This window comes from Athene noctua, unplaced genomic scaffold, assembly GCF_965140245.1.
Source record: "Athene noctua unplaced genomic scaffold, bAthNoc1.hap1.1 HAP1_HAP1_scaffold_121, whole genome shotgun sequence".
Lineage (NCBI taxonomy): Eukaryota > Metazoa > Chordata > Aves > Strigiformes > Strigidae > Athene > Athene noctua.
The window spans coordinates 93,305-115,037 of NW_027437599.1; the positions used below are offsets into that span (position 1 = coordinate 93,305).

A 21,733-nucleotide genomic window follows, 5' to 3' on the forward strand; every position below is an offset into this window, starting at 1 on the left:
ACGGGGAAGGGGGAAAGATGGCGGCCAGGTCGGGGCCGCGGGACTACCGCTCCCATGGTGCAGGGCGCCGGGCGGACAGCCAATGGGAGGGCGAGGCGGGAAGAGCGGCCAATGAGGAGCGAGGGCGGGAAGATCGGCCAATGAGGAGCGAGGGCGTGAAGAGCGGCCAATGAGGAGCGAGGGCGGGGCCTGCGCGGCCGTTGGCAGCGGAGCGGCGGGAGGGTCCGTTGAGGCGTTGGGTGCGCGGGGGGCGAGGAGCGGGAGCGCGGGGGGCAGGTCTGGGGCCCTGGGGGCAGGTCGGGGGCCCTGGGGGCAGGTCTGGGGCCCTGGGGTGGGCGGGCCGGGGCTCGGAGGGGTGGGGAGGGCTGGGAGTGCCTGCGGGGCCGGGGGAGGCGGTGTGGGGGGCCGGGGGCCTTAGGAAGGGCCTTGGGTGGGCAGAACGAGGGGCCCGAGGGAGGCTGGGGGGGCTCGAAGGTGGCAGCGTGGAGGGGGGGGCGGGCTACAGAGGCCCGAAGGGGAGGGGGTGGGACGGCGTCCCTGGAGGGGGCGGGCAGGGCTGTGGGAGGGGGTTGTGGGGGCCTGAAGGGGGTGTGGGGCCGTGAGAGGGGCTGCAGGGACCAGAGGGGGGTGTAGGCCGGGGGGGACGGGGCTGAAGGGGTCGGGCCGTGGGCGGGTGTTAACGGCAGCTCTGGGGGCACCAGCGGGGATCAGGACAGGGAGGGGGTGCGAGGCCTTGCCCAGCTGTGGGCTCCCCTCCACCCCCTCAGCCTCAGCTGACCCATTCCCCCCCACCCCCCACAGTGCGTGAGGCCCTTGGGACGTTGGAGCCCGGTGCCGTTGTTCTCCAGGCAGTGCCGCGCCCCCATCGCAGCACCCCCCTGTCACCATGATGCTGGGGCCCCCGCCCCAGGAGGGCTCTGTGGCTGTTGTGGTGCGTGTGCGGCCCCGCGCTTCCTGTGAGCGAGAGCGGGCCGCACGCCCCGTCCTGCATGTCGTTGACCAGCACATCCTCGTCTTCAACCCTGAAGAGCACAGTGGCCCCCCCAGCAGTGTGCTGCCCACTCACGGGCCCAAGCACCACAGCAAGGACCTGAAGTTTGTCTTTGACCGAGTTTTTGGGGAGGGGGCCACGCAGGAGGAGGTGTTCCAGCACACCACCCACGCGTTGTTGGACAGCGTCCTCAATGGCTACAACTGCTCCGGTAAGACCCGGAGGGTCCTCCTTTGATCAGAAACCCAGAATAATCCAGGATAATAAAGATCTTGAAGCTCCTCCTGTCCAACCACAAACTTCACACTGACCGTTCCCGACTCCACCAGATCCCTCAGTGCTGGCTCAGCCCGACTCTTCAACCCCTCTAGGGATAGGGACTCCCCCCCTGCCCTGGGCAGCCCATTCCAACGCCCAACAGCCCCTTCTGCAAAGAAAAACTTCTAAAATCCTTGCAGGAGCTCCTGTCCCATCTGCTCCCAGGCAGGGTGGACTCAGTGGAGCTGTTCATTTATTGTGGAAGCCCTAAGCAGCTGGGGATATGAGGGTACACAACAGCAACACGCAAACATGCAGCCTGAAACTTGGTGCTGGCACCAAGCTGGTGTGACTGTGAGTGTGATCGGGACAGGGACGATCCTGACATGGAAATGTCGAATCTCCCCCTGGGGAGCAATGAGGAGAAGCAAAACCTGAATAAGAGCAACTTCCGGAGTCACAGGATGGTTTGGGTTGGAAGGAACCTTGAAAGGTAATCCAGTCCAACCCTCCTGCGATGGGCAGGGACATGTGTCACTAAATCTGGTTGCCCAAAGCCCCGTCCAACCTGGCCTTGAACCCTGCCGGGGGGGGGCAGCCACAGCTTCTCTGGGCAACCTGTGCCAGGGCCTCACCCCCCTCACAGGGAAGAATTCCTGCCTTACGTCCAGTCTAAACCTGCCCTCTGTCAGTTAAAAGCCGTTGCCCCTTGTCCTGTCACTGCAGGCCCTGGTAAAAAGTCTTTCTCCGACTTTCCTACAAGCCTCTTTCTATACATTGAGAGGCCTCAGTAAGGTCTCCCCGAGCCTCCTCCTCTCCAGGCTGAGCACCCCCAGCTCTCAGCCTCTCCCCGCAGCAGCGCTGTCCCAGCCCTCAGACCGTTCCCGTGGCCTCTGGCCCCGCTCCCACAGGTCCATGTCTGTCCTGTGCTGGGGACCCCAGAGCTGGACGCAGGGCTCCAGGGGGAAAAGGATTTGTGGGGAGGAAATGGTGAGGAGGGACCTGGCTGGGCTGGAAAAGCAGGAACAGTGGGAGGATGAAGACAGAGGAGTGCAAAGTCTCCCAAGTTGGGTCTGGGGCTGCATCTGCAGGGACATTTCTAGCTCAGACAGAGATGTAGGTAGACTGGATGCAGGTAGAGTTGAGGATTTCCAAAGGAGGGCTCCAGAGATGAGCCAAGGGCTGGACAGAGAGGGGAGACTGAAGGAGATGGGTCTCTTCTCCCTGGAGAGGAGAAGAGTCCGGGGCGAACCTCATCCGTTTTTGAGGACTTAAAGGGCAGCTTTGGAGAGGATGGGGGCTCTCTGGTCACAAGTTGAAGACAAGGGGCAGCAGGGACATGTTGAACCAGGAGAGGTTTCATCTCAGTAGAAGACATTTTTTACAGTGAGGACATTCACTGGCACAGCCTCCCCAGGGGCATAGTGGAGTCCCAAGGGCTGGGGGTGTTCAAGATGCCATTGGACAGGGTGCACGATGATCTCATCTGGGCTCCCCTTCCCACAAAAGCTCAGACCAGATGATCTCTCCAGGTTCCTCACAGCCTGGGTGTGCTGTGGTTCTGTGATGCTGGGGGCCACAGCGGTGCTGGAGGGGATGGAGGTGGGCGTTGGGGCAGAAATGAGGCTGGGCAGGTGCTTTCCAGGCATTCTGAGGGACAAGGATGACATGCTCTCCGCTCTGCTAGGGTGGGAAGGATGGCGAGAAATCAGGTGGATCTGTGGCGCAAAGAGCCCCTTGCTTTTGCCATCCCTTCGCAGCCCGAATCGCGGTGAGGGGCAGAGCTTTGGGAGGATGCTGGGTTTGGGAGCGGGATCTGGGGTGAAGCAGACACATCTTGGGGTGCTTTGGGGTTTGCCGTGCCCCTTGTGAGCATGCCGCAGGCTGGCAGCTCTGTAAAGCCAGGTCTGAAAGCTCCTTGCTGGGTCTGAAAGCTCCTCGCCTGCCGCCGCAGCCCCCCGTGCTGTTGGCAGGCTGTCAGCAGACGAGCGGCTTAACGAGCACATCACTTGTGTGAGGCAGCACCGTGCGGGAGAGGCTGCTCTCCTGTCTAATCATGTGCCGGGCCGGGCACTGGGACCGGAGGATGCTATTCCTGGCTCTCCGGCATGCTCTGCGAGCTGCTGAAGGCTGCCTCTGTCACTGTGCCCACCTGGCAGGCACGTCTCGTGTCTCTATCTGCATAAAATAACTCCAGGATCCTCAAACGAGAGTTGCCAAGCCCCGAGTGCTGCTATTGGGGGGACGGGCTGAGGCTCTCTGGGTTAGTGTGTCCTGCTCTGATGGTGACGCTTCAAAGAGTGTTGAAAGGGGGGGTGGGGGGGTGAGATGAATTACCAGGTCTGGAAGAAGAAACGCCTTCTGGGGAGAGGTGGGGGAATGGGGCTGCTCGGCTTGTTAAAAAGAAGGTTCAGGGGTGACTGGAGCATCCAAGCACGTGATGGTTTGGGGACTCGTTCTGTCTCTGCTAAATGAGAGAGGCTGCAGTGAGAAAAAAAACTGCACTGAGGGGTCGAGTGGCAAACGCGGAGGGGAATTGGCTTTGGCTTCTCTCTGCAAAGGCTGTGAGCAGCCCCCGCCGCAGGGGTTGCTGCGGGAAGCTCTCCTCTCCGGCAAGGAGTGCACTTTCCGCCGCTCCTGTTAATTAACGATCGTTGCAACCCTCCACCCTTTCTCTTCCCAGTGTTTGCCTACGGTGCGACAGGAGCAGGGAAAACCTACACCATGCTGGGCTCGGAGGAAAGCCCTGGCATCATGTACCTCACCATGGTGGAGCTGTACAAGAGGATCGAGGCCAGGCAAGAGGAGAAGAGCTGTGAGGTGCTCGTCTCCTACCAGGAGGTACGCCGCGTCCGAGCCGGGTCCCCTCCTGCCTCCGGGTCACCGTGACTGGGACCTGGGGTTGATCCAGACCCTGCAGTGCCACACTCAGGGTACCCGCTGCACTGACAGCTGTGCCCGGTGTCCCCAGGGCAGCCTTAGAGCCTGGCTGGAAGCAGGCTCACCCACCCAGTTTGGAGAACTGGTGCTGCTGGTTTCTCCCACCTGGACCCTGGGGCATTTTCTGCTCCTTGCCGTGGTCCCCGAGCGACGAGGGCTTCCTGGCTTTGGAGGAGTGGTGGCGCGGTGACTTGCCAGTGAAGCCCTCCCAAGCTCTCCTCTGCATTGAGAGCCCCCTCAGCTGCTCTTGGTGTAACGAGGCCCCAGAGGTGGCATCGGGGGGACACCAGGTTGTGCGTGACACTGGGGCACAAAGTTCCTCTCCCTGCTCCCCGTTGGGTAACCAAACCTCAGCCTTCCGTGGCGTTCCCTGCTCCAGGTGTACAACGAACAGATTCATGACCTGCTGGAGCCCAAGGGCCCTCTGGCCATCCGGGAGGATCCTGAGAAAGGAGTCGTGGTTCAGGGTCTCTCCTTCCACCAGGTGGGTAGAGAAATGGGCACAAGGTCTGGGCACCGCTGCGCCTGCACCAGTTCTGACAGCGGATGCGTGTCCCGGGGCCGTGGGGGGTGTGAGGGCGCGGGGGTGCCATCTGCGCGGCTCCTGGCGGACAGCAAACGCCACCCTGAGCTGAGACGAGCCCCGCGGAGCTGCAGGATGCCTCAGCCTACGCCGCCGTGGCTGCTGGGTGCTGGGTTGTCTCGGTGCTTGCGTACGGGCTGCGCTGACGCCCGCCCTCTGCCCGTTCTCTCCCAGCCCGCGTCGGCAGAGCAGCTGCTGGAGATGTTGGCCAACGGCAACAGGAACCGGACGCACCATCCCACCGACGCCAACAGCACCTCCTCCCGCTCGCACGCCATCTTCCAGGTGAGGGCTGCGGGTTGCAGTGTTGCTCGGGATTTGTGCTGAGAAGGGGGCGAGGGAGCCAGCCTGTGCCAGGACCCGGGGTTCCTGCCCCTGCTCCTGCTGTGCCACAGGAAAAATCGGTGGGTCCTGGCCCTGAGAAGAGAGGTGTGGGTCTGGGCAGGCCAGTAGCCAGCGCTGCAGCAGGACAGCACACACTGGTCACGCTGGTGGCCACGTCTCCCAGACAGCCCCAGACTCCCAGCTTGGTGTTAGGGGTCCCAAGGGCTGAAATTTCCCTTTGTGCTTTTGTCTCTTGTCAACTCAGCGTGTGGAAGCTGCACCTAAAACCTTCCTCAGAGCAAAGGGGCCGCGTATCGCTGGCTCCTGCTTGTGCCTCCCCCCAGGTGCCGCAGGCAGGCAGTCTGCTCCGTCGTGTCTCCCCCGGCTCTGAGCCGGGAATTCCGCTCCCCCGGGGCTCTGTGAATTTGCTCCCCGGTTTCTCGGTGCTCTCCTACACAAACCTGCCAGTTGATTTCAATTCCAGCCAGGCCCTTCCCCGAATTAGCAGGGCCGTCACGGCTGCGTGGGGAGACAGAGGGCTCTGACTGCAATTTCATTCTGAACCTGGTGCCTTGCCCGTTGCTGCTTGCAGGGGGAAGTCCAGGTGTCTGGATGCTTTCCCAGCCGGGCTTGTCACTGGGTGCTGGATTCCCGCCTGCCGTGAATCCATGAGCTGTGCTGGAACTCTGCCCTGCCCGGCAGGCAAACCACAGTCTGGTGAGGATGCAGGATCGGTTACCAGCCTCCAGCATCTATCTCTGTGGCACCTCCAGGCCATGCAGGAGCCGCTCCTGGGGGGCTGAGGGGGTTCCAGGGCGGTGGGGGAAGTGTTTGCTCCTCCTGGGAGATCTTGAGAGATGCTGAAGGGGAAGTTACGGAGCAGTGCTGTGGGTGACTCTCAGTGGCTGTGTCCCTCCTCGCCTGCACCAGCTGGGAACTGGGCTGGGCACCGCCAGCCCTGCTTGGATGCCTCCCTGGGGCACTGCGAGGCTGTGTCTGGGGGCTTGCAGCCCCCACTGGCATCTGAGATTTCTGGAAAAACCCACAGTCGGAGTCAGGGCTGGGGCTGCCACCGTGCATGAGCACATCCTGGATGATGCCAGGGCTTTGGGTTGGGGTGTTGCCCTTCGGGGACACGACCAGATTATTTTCCGCAGCTCTGTCCCGTCTTGCGAGATCCCTTCCGTGGCTTTGCTGCTCAAGTCATCGCCGAGTTTTTGCTTGTCTTCTCAGCATGCCGGGCCCCTCCTTTCCTGCCGCTCGATCTCATGCCTGCGTGATCCGCTCCGCCATCGTTTCACAAACATTGAAACCGGTGATGCTGGCTCCAACCAGCAGCCCCACGAGCCTGGTGGAGCTGCAGCCTCACCCACCTCTGTCCTCGCAGATCTACGTGAAGCAGCAGGACTGCACTGGCGGCCTCGCTGGCGACCTGCGAGTGGCCAAGATGAGCCTGATCGACCTGGCAGGCTCGGAGCGAGCTTCGGTCGCCAACACCAAGGGAGAGCGGCTCCGGGAGGGCGCCAACATCAACCGCTCGCTGCTGGCCCTCATCAACGTCATCAACGCCTTGGCTGAGGCAAAGGTAACGCTGCTCCTCGCGTGGCCCCGCCGGGGTGGGCGGGTGAGCGCGGTGTCCTCCGGGGATGGTTCTGCCCGCGCGGTGAGGGTGGCAGCCTGGGCTGGGCTCCGAGAGGTGCCGTGGGATGAGGGTGGCCGCGCCCTTGCGGCACAGATTTGGAGCTGAGCAGAGCCTTGATCTCGGTACAGAGCAGGAAAAGCCACATCCCGTACCGGGACAGCAAGCTCACACGCCTGCTGAAGGACTCCATCGGCGGCCACTGCCGCACCATCATGATCGCCGCCGTGAGTCCCTCCGTCCTGGCCTACGAGGACACCTACAACACCCTCAAGTACGCCGGCCGGGCCAAGGAGATCAAGGTGTCGGTGAGGATCTGGCGTTGCGGCGGTGATCTGCTCTGTGTTTGGGAGCAGCTGGGGATGGCTGGGAAGGAGCCTGGTTTGTGGTGGGGGAGGATAGTGGGTGCCTCCCTTATCCAGCTTGAGTTTTCCAGCCCTGGGGGTGCCGCTCTGGGCAGACAGCAGCGGATGAAGCTGCAGACAGTGTGTGCCCTGTCTTCGTGTAAAGCTCCTCAGCCCAGCACCCAGAAAGGCTTGTGACTGCGGCAGCAGGTCCCTGAGCGCAGCTCCTGTCCACTGCAGCCACCCTGGGGCTCCCTGGGGAGCCTGGAGGAGGCTGAGCAGCTCCAGCACTGGGAGAGAGGTACGTGCAGCCCCAGTGCTGCTTTAACCTCTGCCTTGGCCCTGTCTCTGCAGCTGAAGAGCAACGTGACCAGCTCTGACGGCCACGTTAGTAAATACGCCGTCACCTGCGAGCGGCTGAGAGCGGAGGTGAGATGCTGGCGGGGAGGGGAGGGCTCTCGCTTTAGCTGTGGTTTGCTGGGGACGTGGAGCTCTGAGCTCCTGGGCTCGTGAAACCATCTGAGCAAGAGCTGATCCTTCCTCGCAGGTGGCAGATCTGCGGGCGAAGCTCCGGGTCTATGAGGACGCTGCCCGGGAGTCACAGAACCAGGCTCTGGCGCCGCTGGCTCCCTCCGGCTTCCCAGAGGGGCTGCCCAGGTGAGGCTGGTGGGGAGCAGGGACAGAGCTTGGTGGGACCTCCTGGTGTGCCCCGAGCCTGTGGGGTTTTAGTGCTGGTCAGAGCCCAGGTGTCCATTAGAAAGCAGAGGAGCTTCTTTACTGGTGTGCACGTCACCTCGACTGGGCTCGGGGGCAGTTATGAGCGTGGCAGAGCACAGTGCACAAAGCTGGGCTGCAAAGGCCTAATCCTCTTCTCCTTGATCCATCCCAAAACTTCTTGGGCAAAGTGACAGCTTCCCCAGAGGATCTTCTCTGGCTCAGTGGCTGCTTCTCTGCCTTCTGCAGGTTGGAGGAAGCTGTCCCACAGACCAGCGTGGCTCAGAGGAGTGATGGAGAGCAGCAGGAGCTGGGAGCTGGACAGTCTGTTGGGATGCCAATGGAGCTGGAGGAGGAGGTGAGAGAAGGGGTGCTGTGATGAGTGGGGCCTGGTGGGGGGCTCACATACCCTCGTGGGGTACCCTGGGCACGCTGGGAGAGGGCGGGAACTCACCCGGTCCACGGGCTCCTGGCTCAGCGTGTGGGGGGCTGTGGACTGCTGGCAAAACCCCTTCCCAGCTAACGGGGAATTTGGGGAACAAACTCAGCTCAGAGATGGACTAATGCTGCGCTTTTGGGTGATTGCTCCAGGCTCCAGAGGAAAGGCCTCCCAGCAGCCCCAGAGCAGCCCACCAGACAGACGTCCAGCTGGAAGGGAAGACACCAAGGTGCCTTCTGCAGGGGTTGTCTGGCAGCCGGGCAGAGACGTGAGTGTCCTCGTGTCGTTCCCACATGTTGCTTCCTCATGTTTGCCTGCGGAGGACGGGCTGCCCACCCTCCTGTTGCATCCTGTAGCCATCCTAAGGGCTGTCCAGAAGGACGTGGGACCAGGTCTTTGTCTGCAGATGACAGCCGGCCCTGTAAAATAAGGGATTTGGCTCCTGGAGATCTAATCCCATGGGATAGTCTCTCCTGGAAATGCAGCAGTGAAGGTTTCCAGGCACAGCCACCGTGTGAGCCGTCAGTGCGCGTTGTTAGTCCTGAAATTACCTCTGCGAAGTCTTTCCTCTTGCCGCTGCTCCCCCGGGCCCTGCCCTGGCAGGGCTCCCGTGGCACCATCTGCTGATGTCTCTGCCCCAAGCATCTTGGCAGAATGAACCTCTTTGGAAAGGCCTCTTGAGGGAGGCTGGCCTTAACGTGTGCCTGGATCTGTCTGCCTCTGCCGGAGCTGACAAGTGTCTGAAGCCCGGCAGAGCCTGCAGGTGCCGTTTTGTCCCTGTAACTAACAGGTAAACACACAACTCACAGCTCGGGTTGTCCAGGAAGAGATTTACAACTTGGGTATCTCTCGACTTCTGTTTGCCTCTCTTGCCCCAAAACTCTGCTAACAGGCTCTGCCCCGCCCAAGGAGGTGTCTCAGAGGTGATGCTGGTGCTGCTGGGCCTCTGTTACTGGTGACGCTGGCTCACGCTCGCCTGCTAACTGGTTCTTGGGTCTGTCTCTCTCTGTCCCAGGCTCCTGGCTGCCGTCCTGAACGTTGCCCGAAAGCAATACGCCCTCCTGAAGGCTGCCGCCCTCCTCACTCCTGCCATGGTCTCCGAATTTGAGGACCTGGAGCGCCTGGTCAGTCAGGAGGCTGGTGTAAGCGGGGAGCAAGCCACGTCTGCAAAGGGAGCCGCAGAGATCGGCGGGGCCAGCCCTGCCCAGAGGATGCAGCAGGGCTGTGAGGGTGAGAAGCTGGGGCCGTCGGTGCTGCCCCCTCTCTTTTGTCTCGGTGTGCGCTGGAGGAGCCGGTGGCGGGGGGGCAGCTCCCAGCTGTGGGCACAGGGCAGGGAGATGAGTTTCTCCTGACTCCTCCTGACGTGGCACCCAGCGGGTTCTGCCCAGAGCGGCTGCAGCCTCGCTTTGTAGAGCGACTGGGGCTGGCCAGCACCGCCGGGAGCCCGGGGCACGGCCGGAGCCAGGAGCAGCCCTTGTCTCCGGGGAGCTCAGCATGTGTGTGCGAGTCAGCATAAACGTGAGGGATATTTCTGCTCCTGGAGACCAAAACAGCAGTTCTGATCCTCATTTGTCCTCCTCTTGTTTACTCCTCCATGGAACATTTGTCCCAGCCAGCCTGGCTGTAGCCTCCCAGCCGGCAGCCTGCATCTGACCAGGGCTGAGCTCTCCCTCCTCATCCTCAGGGCCGATGCACGATGCCCATAGCGAAGCCGTGGGCGCTGCAGACCCTGTGTTCCGGGCACAGACCGGGCGTTGCCGCAGGGCACTTGCTTTGGGCCCAGCCTGATGCCTTTAGGATTAGTTGTGCTGGCTCTTTTCCTCTCGGTTTAAGGTGGTTGGATGGAAACACCCGCTGGCAAACGGCTGCTGTAGGGCTCGCTGGGCTGACCTCCGCCGAGCTGTGACGGGGGGCTGTGAGGGGGATGCCCCGGGCTTTGCGGGTGCCTGGGAACTGCAGACAAGGAGGTGACTCTGTTTCTTCTCTGCTCCTTCAGCCCAGGTGTCTGTCGCCGTGCCCAGCACCCCCGGGATGAGTGGCACCGTGCAGCGCTTGCAGGACCTCGCTGCCCCCTGCAGCCCCACGTCGGTGGCTCCTGGCCCGATTAAGAAGAGGGGGACTACAACAAGTCACATGTCCCCGGTGTCATCGGCTGCCCAAAACCGCCGCACGCTGCCTGCTGTGCCCGTTCACAACCTGAACGAGACTTTTGAGGTCTCCAACAGCAGTGGTTCACCCAGCGTGGCCGAGGCAGCTGCCTCCAGCCTGCCAGAATTCTCCATCTGGGAGAGCGTCCAGAGCCACCTAAACAAGCAGGACGGCCCCGTCGTGCCCCAGTAAGTGCTGGCCTGGGGGGGTTAACTGTGGTTTTGGGGCTCCCCCCTCCACGATCTTGCTGTCTGGGTGAATCCTCCGTGGATCGCTGCAGCTCTGCTAAGGGGGGAGACTGGGCAGAAAACACTCAGCCTGCAGACAGGCAGCCAGCGGTCCGAGCTCGTGTGTGAATCGCTGTCAAAGATATAAAAAACATTCCAAGGAAATCTATTTCTCCCTTTGGGGCCCTTCTGGAGCCCCGCGTGCTGGCTGGGAAGCAGGTGGGGCCTCAACTCTGCTCCCAGAGAGGTTGGAGCGAGGGTTGGGACTGCACACTCTGGGGTTTTGCGTTTTATTGTTTAGTTGGTAGTTTGGGTTTTTTTATTGCCGGTGCTTCAAAGGGGCTCTGGATTTTCCAAAGCTCTGTGAATCTGTGAGAGCATCCAAAGGCAGAGATGGGCATGGCCTTGGTAACGCAGGACACCCCGAGGTCTCCCCGTCTCCTCCTGCAGCTCTAGGAAATGGTTCCTACCGAGGGAACTGGGGACACTGAGGTCCAGGGGAACAGCCCGAGCACCTCAGGGAGCAGCAGTAGCCAGGCGGCTGACGCCTCCTGTGCCGCTCTCCTGAGGATTTACCCCTCTTGGAACGGTTTTCCCCTACAAAACCGGGCAGGTTTCCTGTGACTCCTGTTCCCTGCGGGCGGATGGTGTTGGCCTGGCTGCCTCGCAGCCTCACGAGAGCGGGCACTAACTCCCTTCTCCTTGGCCGCAGAGCCTGTGCCCCGGTGTCTGCCGTGAAGGGTTCCTCCATCCCCAGGCCCTCCGTGGTCTCCAAAGCCCCTGCGCAGAAGCGGAGGCGAGTGGAGAGGTGAGGCAGCCGCCGGCCCCCCGTGCCCCAGAGCGCCCCGCGCAGGCAGCAAGGGCTGGCAGCTGCCTGGGGCTCGAGCCCCCGTCCCTGCCTGCGTCGGCCCCACCTCACCTGTGACACGTGGGGACGCGGGGGGGCTCCGCCCTGAGCCTCGCGGGTTTAAAACGGCCCCTTTCTCTTCACAGCGCTGCTCCCCCCACCCTGGGTGGGCTCCAGAGCTGCAGCACCCCGAGATCTGCGCAGCCCTCCCGCGCCCCTCCGCTCCCGGGCAGGCGCCTGGGGAAACCCTCTGCCCGCAGCACCACGGGCTGCAAGAGCGTTCCCTGCGGCAGGGCAGGCACCAAGCGGGCGCTGGACCAGCCCCCTTCCGGGTCAGGTGAGGAAAATACCTCGAACTGGGAGGTTTGCTGCTGGTGGAAGATGCTCTTTGGGGTTTGCTGCTTCCTGGCTGTAGCCAGAGCCTCGGGGAAGGCTGGTGGGTGCTTGGGGAGGGGCAGAAAGGAGGAGGGGGCTGGCAGCACCTGGATCTCTGTCGGGGCGGGGGGGGACGGGACCTGGGTTTGCTGCTTTTACCCAGCAGCTGCCTAATGCACTTCCCTCCTCTTTCCATCCTCAGAGCATCCTGCGGGCCCTCTCTCCTGGAAGGGCAGCAGAAGGACCACCAAAGAGCTCGTGGCCCTGGGCAGTGCCCCCCCTGCTCCCACCCCCCAGCCAATGAAGCTCTTATGCTGATGGCTCCTGCACCCAGGATCCCCGGCAGTGTCCCAAGCCAGGTGCCAAACTTCTTCCTTTCTCTCGTAGCCCTGTCCCACCCTTCCTGCAGCCACACAACAATTCCTGCAGCCCTTCTTGTACCCCTGCAGTCACCCCCAGCCCCCTCCTGTTCACCGTCCCAGTTACGTCCCCTGTCGTATCATACTAAGAAATAACATGTATTTTTAATAAACCTTTTTCGTTTCCAACCAGAGGGGAGAGGGGAGACGTGCGGCTGTTTCTTCTCGCCTCCCCCTCGCCCAGGGAGCTGGGATGGGGAAGCAGCTCCCGTCTGAGCGGGCCTGGAAAAGGCCCTTGCTCGTGGGGGTGGGCTCTGTCGGGGCTTCCCCCATCTCCCATCATCCCCGGGACCCCGTGGGTGCCTTCTGCCCCCTCTGCTGTGCCCGGGGGGCTCTGGGGCGCTCGCTCCGTGTCCCAGAGTGCCGGCAAGCACCGGCTGCTGCTGCTTTGCGGGGCGAAAAGTGTTTCTGCTACAACCCCATGGCCACCATCCCTGTCTCCGTGTGACGCTGGGGGCTCCTGGCTCCAGCCGCCTGCACAGCAGAGAGCTCCCTGCATCCCTGCCTGGGGACCACACCTGTCCCCCGACACCCCTGCGACCCCCTTTCCTGCCGTGCCAGGGCACGTCTGGCCACGGGCACATCTGCTTGCCTGCCCCAGCTCCTCGTAGCCACCCCCAGAGGTGACCAAGCGTGGTGGGAGCAGGACGGGGAGGGAGGACCCAGCTGCGGGTGTGCTGCTGTCCCACAGGGACCGGGGTCACCGGCTCCTTCTGCACTACTTCCCTGCCTGGCAGCGGCTGATCTCGCCTTTGTCTTCTCAGAGCGTGGAAGCTTCTAATTAACACTTGCAGCCCGCTCCCAGTTCGTTTGTCTCATTAAGGGGGGCCGGGGAGGAGGAGGGGGAGAGCCCAGCTCTGCCTGCCGGCAGGGACAGCTTTCTGTGCTTTGATCCCGGCCGGCAGGAGCTGGGAGAAAATCAACCTCTGGGGAGCGGCGCGGGGGCTGGCGAGGACCCCGCCGCGCCCCCAGCCCCGTCCTGCCCCGCCAGGACTGTGCACGCCAGGGGACTTCAGAGAATCCCGGGGGACGGAGGAGCCCTGTCACCAGGGGCTGTCACCCAGCACACGTTCCCAGGGCTGCCACTCTTCCGGGAGGCCAAGTGTCACTTGCGGGGTACATCGGGGCCCCAAGCCGGGCGTTTCTGTGGGCAAACCCCTGCCCGCCGCTGGTGACAGCGGCCCAGGACAGCTGGGGGACACGGGCCTGCCTGGGGGCGAGGAGCTTCTGGGGATTCGAGGGGGATGTGGCAGCAAGCGGTTGTCTCGGAGCGCCGCCCGAGTGCCCCCAGTCGCACCAGTATGAGCCCGCCCTGGCCCTGGGTGCCCACAGGTCACACCCGTGGGGCCACGGCTGTTGCCACGACACTTTCCAAGTGGCCGCGGTCGGTGGCCCGGCGACGGTGGCCGCGGTCCAGCGGGGCCTGGCGGCGTGTCCCCGTCCCTGAGCGGGCGGGGAGCCTTTCCCGGCCATCGGCTGCCATCTAGCTGCCAGCCGGCGGGAGCTGTCCCCCGCCCTGGCCCCGCTCCAGCCCCTCCTGGGACCCCCCCAGCTTCATCCAGCCGCCTCTTGGGGCCCCCACCCCGATGCCCCCACGAGTCCCTCGCGGTCCCCAAGCCCCCCGGCCCCCGCCGGCGCTGTCCCCGAGGCCTGGCCATGTCCCGCTGTGTGGCTCAGGGCTGGCGGTGGCCCCGTGCCCCTGGCTCTGTCCCCCCGCGTTTCCCGGCAGCGCCGGGCCCCGGCACAAAGAGACCCCGCGGGGGGGCCGGGCCCGCCGGCTCCGGCCCCGCACGAAGCCCCTTTCAGCCGCCCGGGGAGGGGTCCCGGCCCTCCCTCCTCCCCCCGCCGCCCCCGGCGGGCAAAAGCCCCCCCAAACTCAGCGCACAGGTGACGGGGACGCGGCCGCGCACCCACAGCAGCGGCTGGGGCAGGATCCGGCCCCCCCGAGCTGGGAAGGGGGGACCCGGCGCCCTGAGCCCCGGCCGGGCTCCGGCAGGACCAGGCGGCGCTTGACAGAGCCAGCGGGGGGGAAGGACTTGGGAGGCGTCAGGCTCTAATTAGCAGCCGGCCTTAATGAGCAGCCGGCCTTAATGAGCCGCCTGCCCGCGCTGCCAGACGGCCCGCACAGAGCCTCCGCCCAGGGGAGCCGGGGCCGGGCGGCGGGTGCGGAGCCGCTTGTGCCGGGGCTGGGCCCGGGGGGGCGACACGGGGAGCGCGCGGGGTGTGAGTCGTGAGAGAGACAGTGAGTGTGTGTGCGTGTGTGTGTGTGTGTGCGTGCGTGTGTGTGTCTGTGTGTGTGTGTGTGTGCACATGGGCATGGGGGGATGGAGACGTGTGTGCGTGTGGACGTGTGTGTGCACCCAGCACCCACAGCGCCCTGGGCCCCCGCACCCAGCACCCCTGGGCCCCCACGGCCGTGCCCCCAGCACCCACGCCGCCCCAGGGGAATGTATCCCGCGCCCACGGAGCCCTGCAGCGCTGCCCCCAGCTCCCGCGGTGCCCACGGCCTCGCACCCCGCCTCGCACCCAGCACCCACCCGCCGGCTGCCCCACGGGTGCCCACGGCCACGGCTCTGCCTCCCAGCCTGGCGTGTGCCCCAGCCCCCCCAGTGCCCGCCGGGGGGGCAGGGGGCCGTGCTGCGGTGCCCGGGCTGGCTGCCAGGGCACAGCCCCCCCCTGCTGCTGTGCCGGGACTTGGGCTCCCTGCCCGGTGGCCAGTGACGGGGGGGCCCCCGGGCTGCACAAAACCCCCGGGCCGGGCCCATCACGCCCCCCCCTCCGGCATGGAGAGCCAGCGGCTCTCCTCCTACGGCCGCCGCATCGGCCCCGCCGCCCCGGGCTACCGGGGGCTTCCCGCCAGCCCCCCCGCCCGGCTCCGGGCTCCCCGCAGCGCCCAGCCTGGTCCCCGCACGGGTGCCCGCCTGGGGCTGGGCAGGATGGACTTCTCGCTGGCCGCAGCGCTCAACTCGGAGTTCAGGGAGACGCGCACCAACGAGAAGGTGGAGATGATGGAGCTCAACGACCGCTTTGCCAGCTACATCGAGAAGGTCCGGCTGCTGGAGCAGCAGAACAAGGTGCTGGTGGTGGAGCTGCACCAGGCGCGGGAGCAGGAGCCCTCGCGTCTGCCCGACGTCTACCAGGGGGAGCTGCGTGACCTGCGGCGCCACGTGGAGCAGTTGGCCACCGCCAAGGCCCGTCTGGAGATCGAGAAGGAGAACCTCGCCGAGGACCTCGGCAGCCTCCAGCAGAAGTAAGGCTCTGCCCCGCTTGGGGTAGCCCTGGGGCCCAAGGTGGCGACCATGACCAGGGTGGGGATGGGGAGCGGGGTGGGGATGGGGAGCAAGGGGGCCACCAGCAGCACGATGGCCTCAGGGACCAAGGTGGCCCCCAGGATGGTGATCACAGTCATCTGGGGACCAGGGCGGTGGCAAGGACCAGGGTGACAGCAGGTATCCCCAGGTTGGCCACTGAGACAGAGACCAGGGTGGCCACCAGGACCAGGGTAGCCCTGGGGACCGGGCAGTGGTGGGCACCAGGGTGGTGACGGGGCCGCGGGTGGCAACAGGGACCAGGGTGACCCCGGGAACAGCGCAGGACGGTGGCGGGGGGTGTGGGATGGGCACGTGCTCCGACACAGGGTGTGGGTGCTGGGAGCGCAGGGCCGTGTCGGCCCGGGGGGTCCATCCCTGGGGCTCAGGGTGACGAGGAGCAGCGCCTAATGAGTAGCAGCAATACCGAGTAGCAGCGCCCAACGAGTACTGCGCCTAACGAGGAGCGATGCTGAGGGGAACGGTGCTGAGTGAGTAACGGTGCCTCTGCTCCGGCGCAGGCTGCAGGACGAGGCGACCCTGCGGCTGGAGGCCGAGAGCGACCTGGCTGCCTACAGGCAGGTGAGGGCAGGGGCTGGACCCTGCGTCCCCCGTCCTGCAGCCCAGGGGCTCAGCCCCCAGCTCAGCCTCCCGCGGGGACAGGCAGGGGTGGGCAGGAGCGGGCAGTGGGGGGCTGGGGTGCCTTGGGGTGGGCAGAACGGGGCAGCACGGGGCAGGGCCGGGCAGCTCGGGAGGGAGCAGGCCCTGGGGACGGTCCCTCCTCTCCCCCCGCGGCGGCAGGACGTGGACGCCGCTGCCTTGGCTCGCCTGGCCCTGGAGCGGCGGGTGGGGACGCTGCAGGACGAGATCGCCTTCCTCCGCAAGGCCCACGAGGAGGTAACCCCGCGCGGGGGGCTGGGGGGGAGTCCCGGGGCTCGCCGGGGCCGGGCTGAGCCCCGCTGTCCCCCCAGGAGCTGCGGGAGCTGCAGGAGCAGCTGGCCCGGCAGCGGGTGCATGTCGAGGTGGACGCGAGCAAGCCGGACCTGACGGCCGCCCTGCGCGACATTCGCAGCCGCTACGAGGCCGCGGCCGCCAGCAACGTCCGGGAGGCCGAGGAGTGGTACAAGTCCAAGGTGCGGCGGAGCCGGTCGCCCGGCGGGGGGGCCTGGCTGTCCCCTCCCGAGCGTCACCTCCTCGGGGCTGGGCGGCGCCGCCTGGGGGTGGCGCGTGGGGTTTGGGATCCCCGCTGCCCCCGCCCGTGTCCCGTGTCCGGGCCTGGTCCCCGCGGGGAGCGGGGACGTGTCCCCCTGCGGAGTGACACGGGCACGGTCCCTGAGGCGTGTTCCCAGTGACGGGGCCCACAGGCACTGTCCCGCAGGAGCAGGGACACGTTCCCGGTGGCTTCCACAGGCACCATCCCTCCCACCTGCACGGCGGGGACGTGTCCCCAGCAGCACCTGCCGTCAGGGACGTGTCCCATGTCCGCTGTCCCGTCGCCTCAAGGGAGCAGGGACACGTCTCCACGACACGTGCCATCAGCCACGTGCCCCACGTGCGCCGTCCCTTCCACCCAACACCGCGTGCCACCGGGGGCACGTCCCGTGTGAGCTGTCCCTTCCTCCCATGGCAGCAGGGATGTGTCCCCACCACAGGCGCTGCTGGGGCCACGGCCTCCCGGGAGCTGGGATGTCCCTGGGACACGCGCCTTTGGGGATGTCCCGCCTGTCCCCAACGGCTGCAGGAACAGGGACATGTCCCCAGGCCCACACCAAGGGCGTGTCCCGTGTGCACTGTCTCCTCCTGCCCCAGCAGCAGGGACACGTCCCCAGTGACACGGGGCTCTGGGGACACATCCCGTGAGCACCGTCCCACCACCCTGCCGGGTCGGGGATGTGTCTGTGTGCCACGTGCTGGTGGGGCCACGTCCCTGCAGTGGAGCAGAGCAGGGCTGTGTCCCCACGCCATGTGCCACCGGGACACATCCCACGGCACGTGTCCCCCCCCAGTTCACAGACCTGACGGCCGCGGCCGCCCGGCACGCAGAGGCCCTGCGCGCCGCCAAGCAGGAGGCCAACGAGTACCGGCGCCAGCTCCAGGCCCTCACCTGCGACCTGGAGGCTCTGCGGGGTGCGGTAGGTGACAGCTGCGGGGAGCGGGCGGGGGACACGGCATCGGGGGGCTGCCACCGCCACCGGGCTCCCTGGCACGGCGCTGGGGACCCCCACCCGCTGCTGGGGGAACGGCTGGTCCCCAGGGGTGGGAGGTGGATGGGCACCGCGGAGAGCCACCAGCTCCCGGGAGAAGGCGGCGGTGGAGGGTGTCCTGTCCCCTCGGGGTCCCCCAGAACGAGTCCCTGGAGAGGCAGCTGCGGGAGCTGGAGGAGCGCTACGCCCTGGAGACGGCCGGCTACCAGGACACGGTGGCACGGCTGGAGGAGGACACCCGCAGCCTCAAGGAGGAGATGGCCCGGCACCTGCAGGACTACCAGGAGCTGCTCAGCGTCAAGCTGGCCCTCGACATCGAGATCGCCACGTACCGCAAACTGCTGGAGGGCGAGGAGAGCAGGTGATGGCAGAGCGGGGGCTTCGTCCTGCCCCTGCCCCTTCCCCGGCCGTGTCCCAAACCATCCCCAAAGCCTCGTGGTCCCCTCGGGGGTGTCGGACTGTCCCCAGCCCTCCTGCCCCAGCCCCAGGCGGGGCCGAGCTGGTGTGCAGGGCGGCAGCAGGACCCCGATGCTCTTCCCAACACCCCGCATCGCTCCTGCAGGATCACCATCCCCGTGCAGAGCTTCTCCAACCTGCAGATCCGAGGTGAGGCCGTGGCCACGCGTGGGGTGGGGGTGGGATGGTGGCACAAGCAGGGGTGGCTTCTAGGGGTCAGCGGGAGGAGACGCTGTCTCAACCATCCCTGCCCCATCCGGAGGGACCGGGAGCTTTTCCTCCAAACCTCAAGGAATGAGGACTCCTGGGTTCTCCCAAGATGGGGGGAGGAGTGAGCCATGGCCACATCCCAGAGCCGAGCATGTCCCCAGGCCAGTGATGTCCCTAAGGCTGAATGACCACCATGTCCCCAAGGACAGCCCTGTCCCCAAGGCCAATCACACCCTAAAGCCACCCGTGTCCCCACGGCCAACCACATTCCCAAGGCCAATCATGTCCACGGTGCCGTGTCCCCAAGGCTAATCACTCCCCAAAGCCGGCCACATCCCCGGTGCCAGCCACATGCCAAGGCCAAGAATGTCACCAGTCACGTCCCCAAGGCCAATCGCATCCCCGAGGCCCACAGTGTCCCTGAGGCTGGTCACATCCCTGGGGCCAGCGTCCCCTGGCTCAGGGTTCTCCAGGCCAACCTGTTCCCTTTGGGCCCCCCCACCTTGAGTGGGGCTGGAGGAGCCATTCCTGGGCACTGGGTCACCCCCGTGTCCTGCCCCTTTCCCCTAGAGACCAGCCTGGACCCTAAATCCGTGTCTGAAGCCCGCGTGAAGAGGAGCATTGTGGTCAAAACTGTGGAGACCAAGGATGGAGAGGTGCGAAGTCCTCATCCGTGACACCCACGCTGCCTCCCCTCCACCCCCCCTCCCCACGGGGTGTCCCCAAGGGGGTCACTCATCATGCACGTGGGGCCACCACCCTTCAGCCCAGGAGCAGCCCAGGCAGGGAACCAGTGACCCCAGTGCCCTGAGAGCACGGCACGAACCGGCTCTGGGCCACGGTGGGGCTGAGCCTGGCAGCTCGTAGAGAAAACCATCCCCCGTCCCTGTCCCCAAGGTCGTTCAGAGCCCAGACAGGCTCAGCCCGGGAGGAGAGCCCAAGCCCGGGGTGATGGTCGCTCTCCCTCTGCCTCCAGGTGATCAAGGAGTCCAAGCAGGAGCACAAGGAGGAGCCGTAGGGCGGAGGAGCCGCAGCAGCCACACGCTTGTAGCTGTAGCCCCGTAGGTCCTGTCCGATGCTGCAAGGGAGCCCACGGCCGGGCACCGGTCACGGGAGGAGCCGGCGGTGCCTCGGGGGGTCACCTCCCCGCACCCACCCCGCTGACACCCTGTTGGGGGCTGGCTGCCAGCAGAGCGCCCGTTCAGGCGGGCACAGCGCGGGGAGGGGATGGGCAATACCCGGGGCAGGCGAGCGGCGCCGGGCAGAGCCGAGCTCCCTCGCCAGGACGCTGCCACGGCCCCACAGCACGGAGGAGCCGGCGGTTTCGGGGCCGTGCCCGCGCTCATCCTGGGTCTCCAGTGCCCAGGAGAGAGGCCCTCCTGTTGCCATCTCTGTGTGCCAGTCGGACAAGACAACGGTGCCAAGAGCACCTCTCCCTGCACCCCACCTTGCTGCCCTCTCCCCGGTCTGGGAGGCCACCCCAGATCTCCCCAGTGTACCCAGGCCCTGAGCACCCTTGGGGTGGGGGGCCTGCAGGGTGCAAGGAACCGGCAGCTGAGGGACATTTCCCCGTCACCAAGCATCACGTGGGCTTAGCCCAGAGGCAGGGGCAGGAGGAAGGAGGATGGGGAGGCAGGTGCTGTCAGGACGGCATCCAAGAGTGATGAGATGGGGATAACGAGGGGTTCCTGGGGACACTGGGGTGTCCAGGGTGGTTTGTGGGGCCGGAGCAGTGGTGGGCACAGGAGGCTGGGTGGCCTCGAGGACTTCTCCTGGCACAGAGCCATGGGCCTGTCCTGGCCCCCCCGAGTGTCCGCCACCAAGGTGTCCCCATCACCGTGTGGGGACAAAGAGTCCCGAGGGGCTTGTGGCGAGGGGTGACCCACGGTCGGGTGCCTGGGCCCTCGCCTGGGGGGGTCCCACGCAGGTGAAAATGGAGAGGAGGGGAGTGCAGAGGAGACGGAGGAGGGTGTCAGGGCACCCACGGGTGCTCTCACAGTGAGAGGTGCCTCCCGCCACCCAGGAGCGATGGGGGAGGACGGACGGAGCCATCCCCGACCTGCTTGTCCCGCCAGGGGGACCGGGGCTGCCCTGGTGACAGTCGCTGCCATGCGAGGAGCCCAAGCTCCCCCCAGCACGGGCATTCGAGATGGGGCTGGAAGAAATCCCTTGTCCCTGGGCTCCACGTGGCCCTGTCCCCCTGCCCCCCTCTGTCCTCCGGTGCTCCCCCCGCACCAGCACGTGCCACCGGCCCACCCAGGGCCGTGGCCCAGCCCGGTGCTCACCCGCAGCCCCCGTCCCCTCCTTCGATTTAGCTACAGACCATGAGCGGAACCTGCCCTGATGCCACCTCACGTAGGAGCAACAGCCCAGCAGCACTCCTTGTACCCCGCAAGCCCCTTGGGACGAGCACAGGGGGTGCCACTGGGCTGCCACCCCCCTTGTCCCCTCTGTCCCCCCGTGCTTTGCAGCTCCTGACTCCAGAAGGGCCGTTCCCAGGGGCAGGAGATGTTACAGGAGAGCCGGGTGCTGCCCGGGTTTGGCATCCAGGGTGGGATGGCAGCGGCCCGGGGGACTCGGTCCCCCTCGAGCAGCCTCAGGCTGGTGCTTTGCAGCCCACGTTGCTACTGAATTAATGCACTAACACCTGCGGCAGCTTGAGGTGAGAAATAAAGCTAAAACGCGAGTGTGGTGCTTCCAAGGTCGCGCCTGCAACCTGCCTCTCCGCAGGCAGTGCCGGGGGTCTTCTTTACTGCATTTCTCCTGAGTCTTCTCACTAAACCACAGTTATTTTGCCTTTCCCCAAGTGATGGGGATGCTGCGGGCTGCTCCCATCCTTGACATAGGACGTGAGTGCAAGCGCTGGGCCTGGGCACTGCTGAAAGCGCCGGGCCTGTTCCCACCAGAGCTGGAACCGTTGTGTCAGGGCTGCTCCTGCATCAGCATCCTCCATCCTGACCCCGGGTAACTCCAGCACCTTCTTGTTTCATTTAAGCCTTCAACTCTTGGCTTTCTGCAAGTCCTCGGCTTTGCAAGTGTTACCCAAAGGCAAGAGGAATCGCACCCACAACAGGCTGCAGGGACACAGGTGTCCCCAAGACAGAAGCCACAAAGCCCAACATTCCAGTACCAGGCCCAGAGGTGAATCTGAAGCCTGCAATCAGGTGCCCAGTGGTTTCCACAGAGAAGGTGGGAGAGGGATGGGAATAGTCTGCCAGGGCGAGGGGGTGCCCTTTTGCTCCACTAGACGGGTTTGGAACAAAATGGACCCGACCGTTGTTGCTGAGATGATTTCAAGGCAATCTTG

At 65.3% G+C, this 21,733-nt stretch overlaps 2 protein-coding genes across 4 annotated transcripts; both read left to right on the forward strand.

Annotated features, from left to right (window-relative positions):
- The first annotated feature begins 86 nt into the window (after positions 1 to 86).
- On the forward strand, positions 87 to 12,468 carry LOC141955062 (kinesin-like protein KIF18B). 3 transcript variants are annotated; one of them, XM_074895125.1, is made up of 16 exons: positions 87 to 222; positions 802 to 1,202; positions 3,933 to 4,090; positions 4,569 to 4,673; positions 4,947 to 5,057; positions 6,484 to 6,681; positions 6,867 to 7,043; positions 7,434 to 7,508; positions 7,627 to 7,736; positions 8,043 to 8,151; positions 8,385 to 8,500; positions 9,248 to 9,462; positions 10,229 to 10,568; positions 11,320 to 11,415; positions 11,601 to 11,791; positions 12,032 to 12,463. In XM_074895125.1, the coding sequence occupies exons 2-16, from the start codon at positions 887 to 889 to the stop codon at positions 12,145 to 12,147; spliced, it is 2,433 nt and encodes an 810-aa protein (XP_074751226.1). In that variant the 5' UTR covers positions 87 to 222; positions 802 to 886; the 3' UTR covers positions 12,148 to 12,463. The 3 variants fall into 3 exon arrangements, with proteins under 3 accessions (XP_074751226.1, XP_074751230.1, XP_074751227.1); XM_074895129.1 differs by lacking the exon at positions 87 to 222 and having other exon boundaries at positions 811 to 1,202; positions 12,032 to 12,464; XM_074895126.1 differs by lacking the exons at positions 87 to 222; positions 802 to 1,202 and adding an exon at positions 2,838 to 3,512 and having other exon boundaries at positions 12,032 to 12,468.
- Positions 12,469 to 15,031: 2,563 nt separating this feature from the next.
- LOC141955059 (glial fibrillary acidic protein-like) lies at positions 15,032 to 20,959 on the forward strand. The gene is made up of 10 exons (XM_074895124.1): positions 15,032 to 15,498; positions 16,078 to 16,138; positions 16,358 to 16,453; positions 16,528 to 16,689; positions 17,563 to 17,688; positions 17,901 to 18,121; positions 18,323 to 18,366; positions 18,997 to 19,082; positions 19,403 to 19,487; positions 20,450 to 20,959. The coding sequence occupies exons 1-9, from the start codon at positions 15,032 to 15,034 to the stop codon at positions 19,442 to 19,444; spliced, it is 1,305 nt and encodes a 434-aa protein (XP_074751225.1). The 3' UTR covers positions 19,445 to 19,487; positions 20,450 to 20,959.
- The last annotated feature ends 774 nt before the right edge of the window (positions 20,960 to 21,733 follow it).